General features: G+C 40.3%; 1 protein-coding gene across 2 annotated transcripts in view; it reads right to left on the bottom strand.

Moving 5' to 3' along the window:
• The window catches only part of Epc1 (enhancer of polycomb 1), a 96628-nt gene that overhangs the window by 15693 nt on the left and 63030 nt on the right, over positions 1-17905 (bottom strand). For both annotated transcript variants that reach the window (XM_048461231.3, XM_085698912.2), the window contains exons 3-9: positions 5053-5198; positions 4027-4233; positions 3397-3545; positions 2265-2424; positions 1069-1242; positions 898-987; positions 670-818 (exon numbers count right to left, since the gene is read on the bottom strand). In XM_048461231.3, coding sequence (XP_048317188.1) covers positions 670-818; positions 898-987; positions 1069-1242; positions 2265-2424; positions 3397-3545; positions 4027-4233; positions 5053-5198 — 1075 coding nt within the window. The remainder of the gene's footprint in view (positions 1-669; positions 819-897; positions 988-1068; positions 1243-2264; positions 2425-3396; positions 3546-4026; positions 4234-5052; positions 5199-17905) is intronic.

Genomic DNA, 17905 nt, shown 5'->3' with positions numbered 1-17905 from the left:
TTCTCAAGAGTCGGTTCTCTCCTTCCACCATGTAGGTACTGCCATACAACTCAGCTGTCATCTTGGTGGCAAATGCCTCTTTCCACTGAGCCATCTTGTTGGCTCTGGTTCTTTTAGCCTCAAATCTCAGTGTTGGATTAAAATTTCTTTTTTGTCTTTCAACCAAAATTTTCCTGTGCTTTGCGGTTCCTTCTTTCCTCCTCTATATGCATGAAGGTATTCTACTTCAGACCCAAGAACCGTATCCTGACAAACCGAGGCCATGGACAGAAGAGTTAATCACTGAAGTAGTTAAATGCCAACTTTTCCCCAGAATTCAACGACTTTTTTTTTTTTTTGGTAGTTTCCTGAACCAAATCCTCAGTGTGTAAACACAATTTACACTTGTCCTTTCTTAGGGTTTAGCCTGTGATAACTTAGTTTAGATGTTAAGAAGTTGGGGGAGAAGAGAACCTACATGGGGTCCATCAGAACTGCGCAGTGGGTGAGGATGGCGGGAGAACTGAGGGGTCCATCAGAACTGCGCAGTGGGTGAGGATGGCGGGAGGACTGAGGGGAGCATGCACAGCAAGCTGGAGCGGCTAGAGCCTGCTCAACAAGGAGGCCTCAGTTCAAACTCTGATTTCAACGTCTAAAGCATGTGACGCAAGGGAAGCAGAAGCAAGTTACCTTCCACCACGCCCAACCCGTCTTCGTGCGAATCCGAGGCACCTCTGGGGGACGGTCAGAGTTGTTAAGCAGTATCTATAGCGGACGTCCCCCAGCCCTCCGTCCTTAGGGCTAGTCCAGGGCCAATTGCCAGTTTGGTCTAAATGAGGCTTAAAAAAAAAATCCAAATTATTGTATTTTGTCAGTTTATCTGCTGTTTGTTCTTTACAAAGAAAGCCTGACACTTACAGCATAGTACTGACAGCCTGCTTTCCTGCGGAAGGCAAAAGGGCCATCAGGGTCATTGTCTTCCTCGGCTTCTGAAGAGCCAGACAAAACCTTGAAATAAAGCAATGAGAGGTCAAACACGTGGGCTTCTACACTCCTCTTCTGTATGCAGGGAGCTGCTCTTCTGTTTACCTGGGACAGAGGCTCTTCGTCTGAGCTGGGGAAGTCATACTGGTTTAAGTCTTTAGCGCTGAAGACGGGCAGTGCAGCGGGGCTTGCCTGCTGAGGAGCGGTGGCAGACGGTGGTAAGACTTTGGGCTTCTTTTCATATTTGCGCTTCGGCCGATTAAGATCGGCCTTATCTTGCTGCAACACAGACACGAATCGGTTACACACCAGAAGCCACATTCTACAACCTGCAGCCTCAGTTAATAATTTAGTTAATTATTAGCTGGGGAGCCAACTGCTTAAACTACTAAAAAAGGCTCAGGTTTTCCTTCCTGGCAGTCTCTCCCACTCTCAGAGGTTCATTCTCAGTTTTCTTTAATAACCTACATTTTCTCTGTTCAAAACAAAGATATGCTTACAATATTTTTAAAATGTATGTGTATGTGTGTGTACAGGTGCCTTCAAAGGCCATAGAAAGTTAGGTTCACTGGAACTGAATTACAGAGTTGTAAGTCATCCAATGTAGGTGTTGGGAACTGAACCCAGGTCCACTGCAAGAGCACTGTGTGCTTGTCTCCATCCAACATCAAAAAATTTAGATTAAAAAAAAAAAAGCTCAAGATAAAAGGACTAGTCCATTACTTTCTACCCCTGCCCCAAGACAGGGTTTCTTTGTGTAGGCCTGGGCTCAAACTCACACAGACCTGCCTGCCTCTGTGCCCCTTGCCACCCCTATATTGGGATTAAAGGGAAAGTGTGCTAAGGTACATTTTCAAAAAGGCACAGCGACAGCCATCTTTTATTTCTCTGGTTTCCCCTTATTAATTTTATTTCCCCCTCACCAATTTTATTCTTCACAAACTGTGAACTATCTGGGTAACAAACTAACTAGCTTGTCAAAAGACTTCCACTTCTACACCACTACCCATGTTAAGATTCCTTGATCGACTCTTTCCCTCTCACACACAGATGTGTCACAGACATTACGACAACAGGAGGCTTCGTGCTCTCTCCAAGCCTCCGCACTGTGAATCACACTGACATTTCATATCCCCTATCAGCAAACCCCCTCTTTGTCAGACCTATAACAAGGCCTTCCCTCGTCCTGTGAAGAGTAAGAGAAGGAGGAATGAAACTGTCATGAGAAGCTAGTTTTCCTCCCAGTGTACAGCACTTACTGTGGAACTGACTTATTTCTCCTGTTACCAAGTCCTAATCACCTTATGAACTTTGAACTCCTTCCCGTCCGTGACTTCCTGGTGTTTGAACTGACTGCTGTTAGCAACAGGAATGAGGGGGATGGCATACGTAGGCTTCACCGGCTGTCTCTGTGCCATGACCTCAGACATGATCTCTCCACTGTAGTCACCTAAATTATACCTGAAACGACAGAGAAGAAACTTAGCTGTACATATAATGGATCGTTTCCATAGACACTATGAAATGATCTATAAACCAAGACATCCCTCCTCTCCCCGTTACCTTGTGTACCTGCTACAGGTGGGTTAAACTACTCTTCTTCTGAGACGTATATCCTAGGCTGGTTATGTATGCACTGGTGACCTTGGATGCATATGGGTGGTTTGCCTACATACATGTCTGTGCACTACATGTGTACCTTCCCCATGGAGGCCAGAGAGGATACTGGGTTCCTGGGAACTAAATTTATAGAAGGTTGTGAGATGTCATCTAGGTGCTGGCAATCAAAGCCAGGTTCTCTGCAAGCCTTTAAAACCCTGACTCTGAACTTTTGATTCTCCTGTCTCTACCACCTCCTACAGGCCATGACAGCCATACATGGACCATCTGGTGCTGGGGCTCACACTGAGAGCCAGGCGAGCACTTTAGTGATGGAGCTAAATCCAGAGCCCTGTAGCCTTATAGTGGTGTACAAAGTGACTGAGGGGAAGAATCCTAAGGCCTAGATGCCTCAAGTACTGCCGAGGAACTCCTGCTAATTAGGGCAGTCTGTGCTACAAAGTATTTTTTTTCTAAATTAATCACAAGAAACTTAAGTGATTTTTTCCCCCCTTGGGGGAAGAGGAACTGAGACCTGGAGCTTTTGACTCTCTACCTCACCAAGTGGTCATCTGAGTGTTAAAATTTTGCCTGCAGTACACAATGTCCACCCACGGGTTTCACCTCTAGTACTTAAAAATCACCCACAAAGCCACAACCCCCACAAATGAACAACCAGTATTCAATACACACACTCCACTCTGCCTCACACAGCCACAGAAATGTCTCAAAAGGAGAAACGAATTTCTCAATAGAAACACCTGTGAACCAAATTATTTTGAGAAAATTAAGACAGAATTGTGAATAAAATTTCACCAAGTGTAATCACGTCACCTCTTTTCCATGATCTCCAATGTCAGGTGCAGCAGCTCCCGCTTGCTCTTCTCCCTTCTCTTGATCATCTCGAGGATGGTCACAGCCCGGCTGAGGTCCCGACGCAGTTTAAGCATTTTTTCATACGAGGCTTCATCATTTTTGCGGTTCTGAAAATATAGTTGTTTGCTTAACTTCAAGAAGCACTTCTAACTAGCTGCACATAGAATGTATGCATTTGCAGGGTTACAGTTTAAAGACACAGGAAGGGAACACAGACCAAGTTATCAATTCTATACATGATTTTTTTAGTAAGCCAGTATTAAGGCCCCCATAAAAATTAAAGGTCAACTTATTTAATATTTTCCAGTGGAATTAACTGGACTTTGTGTGTGTGTGTGTGTGTGTGTGTAAAAGTGCCCACAGGTCAGAAGTGGGTCACTGGACCCCTCGGGGCAGGAGTCACAGGTGAGTGTGAGCTGCCTGATAAGGGCGCAGGAATGACAACACTGTCCTCTGATAGAAAAACAGTTCTCTGAACCACTGGGAACCTTCTAGTCTATTTTTTAGATTACTATATGAAAGCACAGATTAAGTCACAAAAGATACCAATAACTACAGTTTTTCTTAAAAAATTAAAAATTCACTTACTTTTCGAGTTTGCATTTTTTCAGTTCGTCTTCTAAAAGCCACATAGGGATCATTTGTGCTAGAACCATCCCGCTTTTCCTGTTTTACCGATGGGATAAGTGATGGCCCTCGACAGCTCTTCCTCTTTTTTATCCAGTATTCATAAACTTCTCTAATTAACTCATCATCTTCTTTTAGCAGTAGTTTGGCTTCCTGCAGACTGACTGGCTAAATGTAAAATCATTACGTCACTTTCATAAAACATATATGCAAGGGCTCAAAACCTCTCATTACTGCTTCATTTAAATGATAACAATCAAGCCAATAATAGTAATGACAGTATGTTTTCTGAAACAGGGTCTCACATATCCCAGGTTAGCCTTGAATTTGTTGAGGATGACCCTAAACACAATTATGATCCTCCTACCACCTTCCAAGTGCTGGAATCAAGACAGGTGCACACCACCACCACCACCACACTTGATTTACATGGTGCTGGAGAGCAAGCCCAATGTGCATGCTACACAGGTATTGTACTAGTTGACCCCTTGTGTGTTCAATCTTTACAACGAGCTCTTATCAAATTTTACAGATCACACAGCTCGCTGGGTTTCATGACTTTAGGATTTGATATTAGTCACATTCTACTTGATCACCAAAAACACAAATGGCAGTTGAAGACTTTTTGCTTTGGAGATAGGGTCTTATGATGTAGCCGTGGCTGACCTGGAACTTAAAATGTAGAGCAGGCTGGCTTTTAACTCACTGAGATCCAACTGCCTGCCTCTGCCTTCCAAGTGCTGGGATTAAAAGTGTGTGTCACCACGCTCCCTCCAGTTTATTTTTTTCTCTACATACAGTTGGGGTACCTGAGGCACAAAAAACTGAAAATATATTGCTCAAAATTATACAGATTAATACTAGGCAGATGTAAATTTATCCTTTTAGTATCAGAGTCTGCTGGCTCAGCTTGTCCTCCATACTGCATAGTTTCACATAATATAGGCATTTATATTAACACACAAACACACAGAAATGAAGTTGTACCTGTTGACCACTGCCCTTTTCTAGGCGGTCAATCATCTCCTCAAATTGCAATGGGCAGATGTCCATTTTCTTCTTGAGTTTATTTACGAACACTTCATCCTCAGAGTCCAGGTCGTAGTCAGGCTGCTCAGCGTCCAAACTAAAAGCTGACAGAGGAACCATAAGCGATCATTTACCGAGTGACTTCACCAGCAGACGCCACACAGATGGCTGCAAAAAGCAAGGCCTGGGCTTCCTAAAGAACAAAGGCTTCTAGAGTCTGTCTTCAGAGTCTCAAACATGCTAGCTAGGCTTACTGCTATGTCTTCTACACTGGAAGCCAACACACAGGACTCGTCATCCACACTTTACATAGGATTTTTCTTGTTTTCCAATTGCCTGTCGCTGCTCTATAAACAGGTTTCTGGAGACCTTTATATGGAGGGACAGAGGTAGAAAGTGTTTGATTCTTTCTGCTTCTAACTAAATGATGTTTATCCCCTAATCATTCTAACTAAATTTATACTAGTCAAGTAAAATCTAATTTTTTCTATATTATTTAAGTCTGATTTTTACAAATCATTTAGTTATTATTCCAAAAGACTAAGAAAGTCAATAGCAGCAATGGTACCAGCTCCCATGGTACAAGTTTAGAGAATCACCATCACGGTGCCAAAGATGAGTATTTGCCCTTGTATATGCTGTCAAGAACTGCCACTCTACAGCATCAAAAAGCATTCAATGTCTTCAAAAACTGAGGGAGGGTGATATTAAGGAAAACTAAATATCCTGGTAACAAAACTCATCTACTTTTCCCCTTTGGGTTATTAATTTCTAACTGTAATCCAATGCCTAGAATGGTGAGGCCTTTATTTATTTATTTTATTAAACAGTCTCACTAATGTCAGTATTTGATGACCCAGTAGTATATCAAGTTTCACATCATATAGCATGCTATTGTTTATGACTTCAGACCTATGTATTAGCCATATTTTAGCCACTAAGCAGGTAAATGCCAACTTGATCTTTTAACAATCCAACTTGACATCTCTTCTTCAAAGGCCATTGCCTATTATTCACCCAGGAAGGGGCTCCTAATCTCTTCTGAGAAACTAAACTCTTAACAGAAAAATGGGCTGTGAAGTTATATAATATTCTGCATAAACTGGAGACATCAAACAATCCTAAGAGCTTTTGTTTCTTCTCCCAGAGACAGAGTTTCTCTGGTGTAGCTCTGGCTGACCTTGAACTCAGAGATCTGCCTGCCTCTGCCTCCTGAGTGTGGGACTGAAGGCATGAGCCACCACCACCAGGCTCAATCCTAAAATCTTACAGATAGCTTTTTAAAAATCCTGCCCCAACCATTCCCTCTCTCTGCACCATATTTTATACTATTTTACACGTTAGTTGTTAAGTATACTTGCTTCCTAGTAAGAAAAGACTGATCTTGAAGAGATGCCTACACCTCATCTTTGTATCTCACATGTTCTGAGTGACGTCCCTTCTCCTGTGCCACCTGTTTGTAGACTCAGCTGAGAAGTATGTTAGCGTTATGTAAATCTACTTAAATGGGAGGAAAACCACCACTTCAGTAAACAGCCATTTGTGAACTAAGAAGACACTCACTGGATGCCCAGAGGACTCCATTAAGTATCTGTAGAATTACATGTATTATTTTACTGTCTTTTTCATTGACTTATTTTAATTGAGAATGTGGTGGGAGTGATCAAGTGGATGTCTGGATTTACAGAAGTCTCTGGGTGCGAGCACTTGTGTACTCCAGACTTTGCTGCAATTGCTCCAGTTGTATTCTAACTGCCTGTCACTGCTCCATAAACAGGCTTCTGGAGTCCTTTGTATGGAGGGACAGAGGTAGAAAGCATTTGATTCTTTCTGCTTCTAGCCAAATGATGTTTAACCCCTAATCATTCTAACTAAATTTATACTAATCAAGTAAAATCTAAAATTCGGTCCCTGACACATTAGCTGCATTCCAAGTGTTAAACACCCACATGTACCTGATAAGGGGCTGTTCTAGAAAGTACAAATTAGAAAACATATCCGTCACTCTAGAAAGTTTTATTAAAGAAGGCTGACCCAGACATCCTGAAAACCAAATAAATAATCAGGGGCCACTACTGAGTTCTGCCTTCTTAGGCTTTTAATGCACTTCTAGACTCTTATCTATACAGCCCTCATTGAGAAGCTCCCTGTGGAATATGGTATTTCTTTAGGGCAAACCACACGAGCAATCAGCATCACAATCAGCACATACTCAGCACACTGGTACACACAAAAATCATCCCTGCAGTCAGGGAACTGCAGTGGAACGGGACAGGAAGATTCCCATCATGTCACCAGAGAGCACAGTGCCATTCCCCTGAAGGCCTCTGACTTTCCTGCTGACAGTGACAACACATGAAAACACCGTGTGTGCAGGAGCCTAACACAGGTCCTACTGTCTAGCTCAGCTGACTTGGAAACTATGGCCCCTCCTTTACCTCCAGACTGTTGGTTGGGATTACAGGTACATCCTATCTTTAATGGAATTCCATCAACCACACACACAAGCTTGGTGGCCCATACCTATGATCCCAGTAATCAGGAGGTTGAGTCAGTTTGCTCCAAGTTTGAGGCAAGCTTGGGCTATATAGTGAGCTCCTAGTTAATCAATTGCTGCTAGATAACTATCACACTGTGTATCTCGACTATATTAAAAGGCGAGCCCAGAAACACGCACAACTAAAACAAAACACGGCTGGAGATAGTTTAGCATATAAGATATAAGAGCACTTGCAGCTCTTACAAAGACCTGAGAGTTTGGTTTCTACCTACAAGAGACTTATAGCCATCCAAAACTAATTCTAGGAGATTCAGAACCCTTTCTGTGGGAACTAGCCATGCACGCTGTGCACATACATACAAACATACATGCAGATAAAACACTCATTCACATAAAATAAAAATAAGCAAATCTTAAAAAACAACAATAAAAACCACCATGCTGTAGGTGCAATTCAGAGTCCAACACTTGCCTCACATGGATAAAGACCTGGGTTTGATCTTCAAAACCATAAAAACTAAAACACAGAAAAACCAACCCTTAGTATTATATGTTACATACAAGAACATGATACAAGATGAATCGAAGTGCAAAGAGCACAATCGCACATAAAATCTGATCAACTTATTTTAAAAGGGAATATAAACAGACAGGAATATAAACTGATGTGGTCTCCAGTGGATAACATAATGCTGTCTCCATTCCACTTCTTACAGCACACTTCAGAAACTTAAAGCTGGGTTCTAAAATGTCCATTTAATTCTCTAATTACTGCTGAGAGAACAGACAAGAATTTCTGTATCTATTATCTCAGAAAACACTCAAAGTAGCTGGCTACCAGCATGTTTGCCCACATCCAAACAGTTCTACATGAAGCAGGAACCAAGTATAATCCTTGGAGAAAAGTACACTTTTCAGGGCTGAGGAGAAATTTCTCAGTCTGGTTTTGACATAAGTACCATCTAATTTACTCACTATGCAGCCTAGGCTGACACTCCCCCCTGCCTTAGCCTCCCAAGCGCTAGGGTAACAGGTATGAGCCATCACATCCAGGAAGAAAACCAAACCCTCCCCAACCCCCCTGCCCCAACCCTCTTTTTCTTGTGAAAGTCTAAATTTCTACACATTGCAAAATAAAAACACTTTTGGAATACCTGAGTGTCTTTATCTATATTTGTAAAAGCATAGGTTTTATTATCTCATTTCCATGTGTACCTGAAGCTATGCAAGCTACATGTATACACATTTGTTTTTTCATTTCCAAAGTCACTAGAGAGTAAGCAACAATAACGGCTCTGACCAAGACAATAATTTCACCTGCAGCCTGTATTTCAGTTCTGTTAACTCATCAATGACTGTCCCAGCTACTACAGGAGAAGTTGGGATTTTAGTTGTTGTGTTTCTCTCCTTTTGTAAAGTGGAGTATTTTAAGTATGTTAAGACTCCGATAGCTTTTAAAACTGTTAGCCCTCCTGAGTTTCTTATCATTACCACCACCACATCTTGTAGCACACTCCTTGTTGAATGGGGATATAGCTCAGTGAACAAGATCCTGGGTTCAATCCCTAGCTGTAATAAAACAAAACACATTCTTCACTTTAAAAAAAAAAAGTGAAGTTTTTGATTTGTTCCTCTATCTTGACTACAATAGGATACACCTGTTTCAGTCCTTAGAATATTACACCCAGGGGCACATAATATTTACCTGTTTCTCATAACTGATAATTAAAAGTTTTACATTTTGCTAGATGTGTGCATGTACGTGCACACATACCACCTCCCCACCCCCCGCCCAGCATACACATGAAGGTCAGAGGACAACTTTCAGGAGTTAGTTCTCTCCTTGCATAACTTGGGCCCAGGGAATGAATCATCTCACCATGGTGGCAGACACCTTTATCAACTGAGACCCTTCTTGGGCTCTATGTGCCAATTTTGATTTATCAAGTCAAGATGTTGCCCAATGACTCCACTATAATGCTGATTTGTGTAATAAGCAATGTAGGGGAAGAGCTTATCCTACTCTTCAAACTTCCTTTAGTTCAGTAGACACTAGGGAGTCCTATGACACCATCTCGACCACGGCACTCTCCGCTGTGCCACAAGCACTGGCACTCAGCGGGAAGCACGAGATACTCACCAAGACACTCATCACCACCTTGAGTTTATGGCCCCTTGTTCCCAATAACTGCATTTAGATGTTCCAGGGTCATCTTGTCCCTGGGATCACTTTCCTAACGACACAGGTACTCGGAGTGCTTATTGCTGTGGAATATTGTTGCTTTTTGATGATTGGATCAGGAGAAAATGAGCAACTAAGTGAAATAGCTTAGAAGCACTAGAGAATGGGGTTGAAGACAGCAATGGCTTTAATGTTTCTTCTTGCAGAATTCTGACTAGAGTTAAAGAGAAAATAATGTCTTTGTTCCTGAGTCAAGTCAGCATAAAAATAGAAGTAGTTTCCTAAGCTAATGCTTGATGAAATGTTGATAAATAACATTCAGTGACAGATTTACAAACTAACACCACAAGGCTACCATAGCCCACACTATGCAATAGTAATATGCACTATTATTCTGGGAGCAGAGAGACAGACATTCCCAAACACATTTGATCATGATCTTCTTAAGGCATATTCATTTCATCCTAAAAACATCAAAAAATAATAAAACAAAAAACAAAAAAGCAGTTAAGACAATTTCACCCGAACCCGATTTCAAGCTGCACTACAGAACCATGGCAGTACAAACATTGAAGTGCTGGCACAGAAACAGACCTGCAGATCAGTGCAACAGAAATAAAGTCATGCTCCTATAAACATGATGTTAAAACAAAGACTCATGAAAGTAGGTCAAACAAAAGTTGACAAATGGGACCTCACGAAAACAACATTGGCACCACCCTTCTGTACAGCAAAGGGAATAGATAACTAAAGCAAAGAGACAGTATAGAGAACGAAATAAAATCTTGGTAAGCTGAATATCTGACAGAACTAATACCTAGAATATACAACTAAAGAAATTAAAGAATAGGAAATCAAACCACACAATGAATAAATGGGTCAATGGAATGACCAGTTTTCAAAGGTGAAAATCAAATAGGGACTAAACATGAGAAAATGCTCAACATTACTAGCTGTGGAAGCAATGAAAACAAAAATTACATCAAGATACGGTCTCATCCTAGTCAGAAGGGTGACAACAAGTATTGGAGAGAAACTAAAGGAGTCCTCACCCAGGGTGGGCAGTGGACTGACCCCCTACTACCTGTTGACAGCCAGTGAACTAACACATCACGGTTCGCTGACGGCCTGCAAACCGACTCATCTAGCCACAATGGAAACGGGCACAGAGATCTCCCCCCCCAAAAATGCATCCGATACATGGCCCACTCCCTATGCTCCCCAAAGACTCCACACCAGCATGTCACAGACACATCGAACACAAGTGTTAACTCACAACAGCTGAGTAATAAGCCAACTCAGGCATCCAACAGCAGAGGGATGAATAAGAAAACATGGCCTGTACACAATGGAACCTTTCAGCCACAAAGAACAACAAAGTCAGGTTCTTTGTGGTACAATGTGTGTGACTGGAGATGATCATGTTAACAGACTCAGACAGTGTGAAAGGTAAATGTTGCATGTTTTCTCTTATCTGTGGGTCTTAGGCTTTATAGAGACATAATAGAGACATAATAGAATCATGTATTTACAAATGACATGAAAGCAAAACAAAAAAATAAATAAAAGAGACTTTCTAGGGAACAAAGAAGGGTAAGAAAGGGGAGAGAAATAGGATGGGGTGTAATGCTTAAAACATTTTATCTACATGCAAATGGCCTCATGTAACCCTGTATTATAAAACAAAAACACAAATTCCAAAGGAAAATTATTGTGCTTTTTGTTTTTCTTTTTTGGTTTTTCAAGACAGGGTTTCTTTGTGTGGCCTTGGCTGTCCATGAACTAGCTCTTTGAGCTAGCCTCAAACTCACAGAGATTCGCCTGCCTCTGCTCCCCCCAACCCGAGTGCTAGGATTAAAGGCACGTGCCATGACTGCCCAGCTAAATTAGTGTAGCTTTAGGAGCTTCCCCCACTAAAATTATTTTATTTTATTGTGTATCTGTATGATGTGTGTGAGTGTAGGCACAGGTCTATTTTTTGGAAGCAGGTTCTCTCTTTCACTGAGGGATTCCAGTGACCAGGTATGTGTGGCAAGCAAAACCGAGCATTTTTACCCAGTGAGACATATTGTCCTAGTTTAGAAAGAAACTAAAATGTGCGTGTGCACGCACCCCCCAACAAAGTTCCTAAAGAATTATATACATATTATATATAAATGTATATAAACTATTGAGAGAGTTCTTAAGAATTCAAAGCAATGTACTCTTTTGTTTTTTAACTTTTTATTGATTCTTTGTGAATTTCACATAATGCACCCCATCCCACTCATCTCCCTGCCCTTCCATATCTGCTCTCCTCCTTTGCAACCTCCCCCAGGAAAGAAAACAAAATAACAATAAAGATTTAAAAAAATCTGCTTGTGAGAGCTGTGGTGTACACAATGTGTCACTATATCCTTTGGCCCAAACAGCTTTACTAGCAAATGCTCATTGCAATGAGTGACTGGACTGGTCTGAAGGGCAGGGCCAACTCTACTGTGCTGCTCAGGCAAGGTGCCCCTCTCTCCCAGAGTGCTACAGCCAGCAAGGGGCAGGGACGGTTCTTCTGTTCTCATGCCCTTGGAGTCAGCTCTCCTACTCTGTCCAGGCGAGGAATGGACCAATGTACTCTCCCAAACTAGTAACTACTAAGTCATTTACCAGAGTCGAGAGTTAATTTTCCATTTGAAAGAAATTATACTATATATGTCAGCTATTCTTGATTATCAATTTGATTATATGTGGAATTAACTAAAACTCAAGTAGCTGAGTATACCTGTGAGAGATCTTCCTTCCTTCCTTCCTTCCTTCCTTCCTTCCTTCCTTCCTTCCTTCCTCCCTCCCTCCCTCCCTCCCTCCCTCACGGTTTTTCAAGATGGGGTTTCTCTGTGTAACAGCTCTGGCTACCCTAGAACTCACTTTGTAGACCAGGCTGGCCTTGAACTCACAGAGATCTGATAGCCTCTGCATTCCAAGTGCTGGGCCACCACACCCAATTGAGGGATAGTCTTAATGAAATCATTCCAAATAGAAAGATTCACTTTAATATAGATCTTTGAGGCGGGACGATCCACTTTTAATCTGGACCACACCTTCTGCTGGAAGCCAATATGAAGGATGTGGAAGAAGGGAACTCTTGTTTTGTCTGCTTGCTCTTACTCTTGCTTCTATTCCTTCACTGGTATTAGAGTCTACTTTTCTCGATTCCAGCATATACTGAAGACCAGCTGAGACACCCAGCCTCATGGACTGAACAACTACTGGATTCTTGGACTTTCTGTCAGTAGACAGTCAATGCTGCACAGCCTGTAAGTCACTCTAATATATTCTACCAGTTCTGTTCCTTCAGAGAACCAACTAATATACTATACAATTAATTTTTCTTCACGTATCACAGCATGATAAAAACTACTAATAATTCTGTTTTTTTTTTTTTTGTTCCCCTCTTGTGATAGGACTTCTTTATATAACAGCTTTGCTGTCCTGTAGCTCAATTTGTAGACGAGGCTGGCCTGGAATTTACAGAGATCTGCCTGCCTCTCCCTCCTGAATGCTGGGGCTAAAGGCACGTGCCACCACTGCCAGGCTCCATTAATAATTCTTTAAGAATTAATACCAATGTTTCTTCAATCTCTTCAACAAAACACAAAAAGAGGGATCATTCCCCAACATGTTTTATCACATCAATACTGATGGCACCTAAGTCAGGTACCTAAGTCACAGATGTCACTAATGCCCCTCACGAACACAGATGCCAACTAAAGTCCTCAATAAACTCCTGGAGACAACATCTCTCCCAACAATGTACTGAAAGATACAACACGCCACAGCCATGTGAGCTATATTAAGGGTAGAAGACCAGACCAGCATTTGAAAATCAAGCAGTATAATCTACCAGATTAGCAGGCTATGCTGGTTAGAATTTTGTTCATGTAATGAAAGTTAAGAGTTATCTGGGAAGAAGAACCTCAATTGAGAAAAATATCTTCATCATATTGGCCAGTAGGCAGTTTTATGGGGTATATTCTTGATCAACTGATTCAAGTGGGAGGGCTCAGAGCACTGTGGGTGGTATGATCCTGAACAGGTAGGACTGGGTGCTGTAAGAAAGCAAGCTGTTACTGGCATGATCCCTAGGATTTGCTCAGCCTGTCCTCTGACCACCCAAAACTTATTCCCAGATGTTAAGGGTTATACTTAGCTGTAATAATCAAGATAGCGGTGTTGTACTGAGATAAATACAAACACCAATGGGACAGAATTGAGAATGCAAAAATAGACCCAGCAGGGAAGGTGGTATATGCCTATACTCCCAGCACCCATACGGCCAAAGTGGGAGGGTACCAAGATTGAATCTCTATGTGATACAAAGTGGGAGGGTACCAAGTTTGAATCTCTATGAGATACAAAGTGGGAGGGTACCAAGTTTGAATCTCTATGAGATACAAAGTGGGAGGGTACCAAGTTTGAATCTCTATGAGATACAAAGTGGGAGGATACCAAGTTTGAATCTCTATGAGATACAAAGCGACACTCCGCCACAAACAAACTAGCACCCCAAAAATATGCTCAATTTATTTTTGATCATGGAGCAAAACATAACTCAATGGGAGATAGCTTCTTTGATAATGGCACCAGAGTGACTGACTGGTTATACAAATTAAAGACTTAAACTTCATGCTTTATATAAAAATTAACTGAAAAATGGACCACAGACCTATAATATAAAACTGCCAGGTTTCCAGAACAGAATAAAGAATGCTCTAAAAGTCAGGAGTGGCAATTCAGGCCACTCAAGGCTATAAAATAAGGCCCTGTCTCAGAACAGTAGTATAAAGGGGATATCAATAACTTGGATCTCACTGAAATTAATTAACTTCTCCTGTGGGAAGTCAAGAGTTAACCCATTAGAAAATGGGTAAAGATATGTGAGCAGTCCTGAAAACGGCTCAAACAGATGGCAAATAAAGCCATGAAATGATGCTTTCTATTCGTCTCTTCAGGAAGTGAAAAGTAAAAGTAAGATGAGATAATATTATATACAGTTCTTTCAATAACTACAATGCAAAACTACTGACCAAGATGCTGGAGAGAATATGAAACTAGATTTCACACAGGACTCTGTTCAACATGAAAGTTGAACAGATTAAAATAATTATATACAACAATGACTAGTTGATGGGGAACCAATGGGATAATAGGTAGATTAGTGTGAGCAAGCTCACACTAATAATAATAATCGTGAGTAATAGAGTGAATACTTGTGAACTATTATTTATAGACAATTTACATTGGTATAGATTCTTAAATATTGATAAAATTATATTTGCTATATTAAATATGCCCCTATTTCTGTTTACAATATTTTTACACCTATGCAAAGTTATCTTGTCAGATTGTATGTATGCATGTTTCTACATATGCTTAAGACATTTTGTATATTGATATAATTTTAGGACATATTTATCATATTGCATTATACATTTCTACCCCTGATTAAGATATTTAAACATCGTTTACATTTTGAGGTCATTGTTCTCATTTGCTGCAGTTGTTAAAAGATTGTTTAATATTCTAATATAAAGTCACACAGGCATTAAACATTATAGGTCAATAGTCATCCGTGTTTGCCATATTTATAGTCAGACATACTTAGAGAACCTGAATAAAGGTTCTTTAGATACATAGAGATTGTACTCTGCATAGATAAGTAATCTTTAACCACTTCAAAAAACTGCAAAATATGGCATTTAAATAACTTAGGGCTCAGTTGATATGAGACATGATTGCTCCTGGCAGTACAGATCTATTCCAGAGAAAATGTTGAGCACTGAAGACATTTCATTTGAAGCTTATTTTCTTCTTGGTAAAACTGGCCTTTGGGCAAGGAACTGACAATGCCTCAACCACTGACAAGTTACATGGTATCCAGACTGGACAAGCAAGATTAAAAAAAACCACACACACACACACACACACACACACAAAAGACTGTCAAACCTTGCCAAGACAGGGTTAGACAATGCAATAAGGATAGATTCAGACATAAAAGACCTAAAAATGGGTCACAATACTGAATAAATATACATAGGCTTGAGAGAGAGAAAGAGTATAAAGTCATAAAATAAAGTTAATGCTTTTAAAAAAAGGGTAAAGCCTTTAAAGAGACAGAGTAAAGTAATAGAGTAAAAGCAAGACACGTAAGGATGGAAAATTCAGGGAGTCTGAATCATGCATACTATTGTGATTTCTTTAAAATTTTTGACTGTAAAGGAGCTAAGTACAGAGAGACATTTCATTGAACAGGCTGCTAAGCTAAATCAGCATGTATATTATACAGGTATTTTGACTTCAAGATTTGGGTCTAAGAATATGGTACTTTGGAAAAGAGGTTCTTCTGTTATTTTCACAGAAGATAAAAACCTGTGAATTGTTTCTAGACAAATATGGTTTGATAGACCATGCCCCCCTAAAAGGTCGCTATAAACGCCCTCAAAAATTACTTTACCCAACTGGTGACTAAGATGAACCTAGCACACAAAATACATCATAAAAGACCTAATTAACAGTGCTCCCAATCAGCAAAAAGCAATATGGACAGTACTACGCTCATATTCCCAATTATTGTTTATAACTGTTTGTTTAGATTTAAAGGGTGATATGATATAGATATGAATAATAGATATGGATCTTGGTTTATTAATATAAATTTAAGGTCAATTTTGTTATATGTATATGCATTTCTGATCTTGATTAAGGTATTGTGATTGTGTAGTTCATTTAAAATGTAATGTATAATTAAAAAATATAGGTTAATAGATAATCATCTATAATAGTCAAGTTTGTTGCCATGTTAGTTAGATTTTCTAGATGTGCACAGATATATTTCAAATGGATAGGCATTCTTCATATCTTTCAAAGACTACAGAATATGGTATTTAAAAAGTTTTAATAACTTAGTATTTTTCTTGACAGTGAGATATATCTGCTCCTGGCAGCTCCAAGCTACTACGAGAGGAAGATGGGCATGGAAGAGGCTGCTTATGGAGTTGGTTAGCCATTTGGGAAAGAAACTGCTCTTGCCTGGACTGTTACATAAACTGGATATAAAGAACCTGCAAAGAGAGGACTGTTAAACTAGACTTTGGGGTTCCTGTTTCCTGAGAGTCTGCGAAACATTCTGCAGGATACAGAAGAAAGTGACTGAATTGTCTTTGAAATTTCCTGCTTCATGGAAAAGTCTGCTGGATACTATGGGCCTGGAGGCTAAAGACTGGATGCCCCAATGGTACAAAAGAACTTTGGTGACTGTCCAGGCAGTGAGATGTCTTTGTCATTTCTAGAGTTTTGAAAATTGCTTACAATGTACTTCTTGTTTACTTAGGTAATACTATATCCTTCTGGAGTCTTTGATGGAATTATAGAATTTATAGTTATAGTTTTCCTTAGTTATGATAAAGGTAAAATAGATATAAATATTGTAACGGCAATTCTTGCTTGATAACTGTTTTGTTATATGCAATTTGACTATATTAAAGTTAAAGGCTTCCTTTTTGTTTAAACAGAAAAGGGGAAATGGTGTAGGAATTCCTTCTGTTTGTGTGTTGCTTTCATTGGTTAATGAATAAAGAAACTGCTTTGGGCCTGATAAAGCAGAACTTAGGTAGGCGAAGACAGAACTGAATTCTGGGAGGAAGAAGGACAGAGTCAGAGAAGCCATGAATCCTCTGCTTCAGACGGACGCCGGTTAGAATCTCCGGTAAGCAACAACTGTGTGGCGATACACAGATTAATGGGGATGGGTTAAACTAAGAAGTAAGACTTAGCCAATAAGAAGTTAGAGCTAATGGCCAAGCAGTGTTTTAATTAATACAGTTTCTTTGTGGTTATTTCTGGTGTAAGCAAGTCAGGTGGGCGGGACAAACAAGCAGGGCCTCTCCCTGTAATAAAGGGAGAAATTAAAGACTTTCTAAAATTCAATGACCACACAACATACCCAAATTTATGGGACACAACGAACGCAGTTTTAGGAGGAAAGTCCAAAATACTAAATGTCTACATAGAGAAGCTAGAAAAATCCCACACTAGTAAATAAATGGAACAATTGAAAACTTTAAAACAAAAAGAAGCAAACTCACACAAGAGAACTA

This window comes from Myodes glareolus, chromosome 14, assembly GCF_982192425.1.
Source record: "Myodes glareolus chromosome 14, mMyoGla1.1, whole genome shotgun sequence".
In the NCBI taxonomy this organism is placed as follows: Eukaryota; Metazoa; Chordata; class Mammalia; order Rodentia; family Cricetidae; genus Myodes; species Myodes glareolus.
Note: the sequence above shows the minus strand (reverse complement) of the source record. Positions and strands in the feature narration are given on the sequence as shown.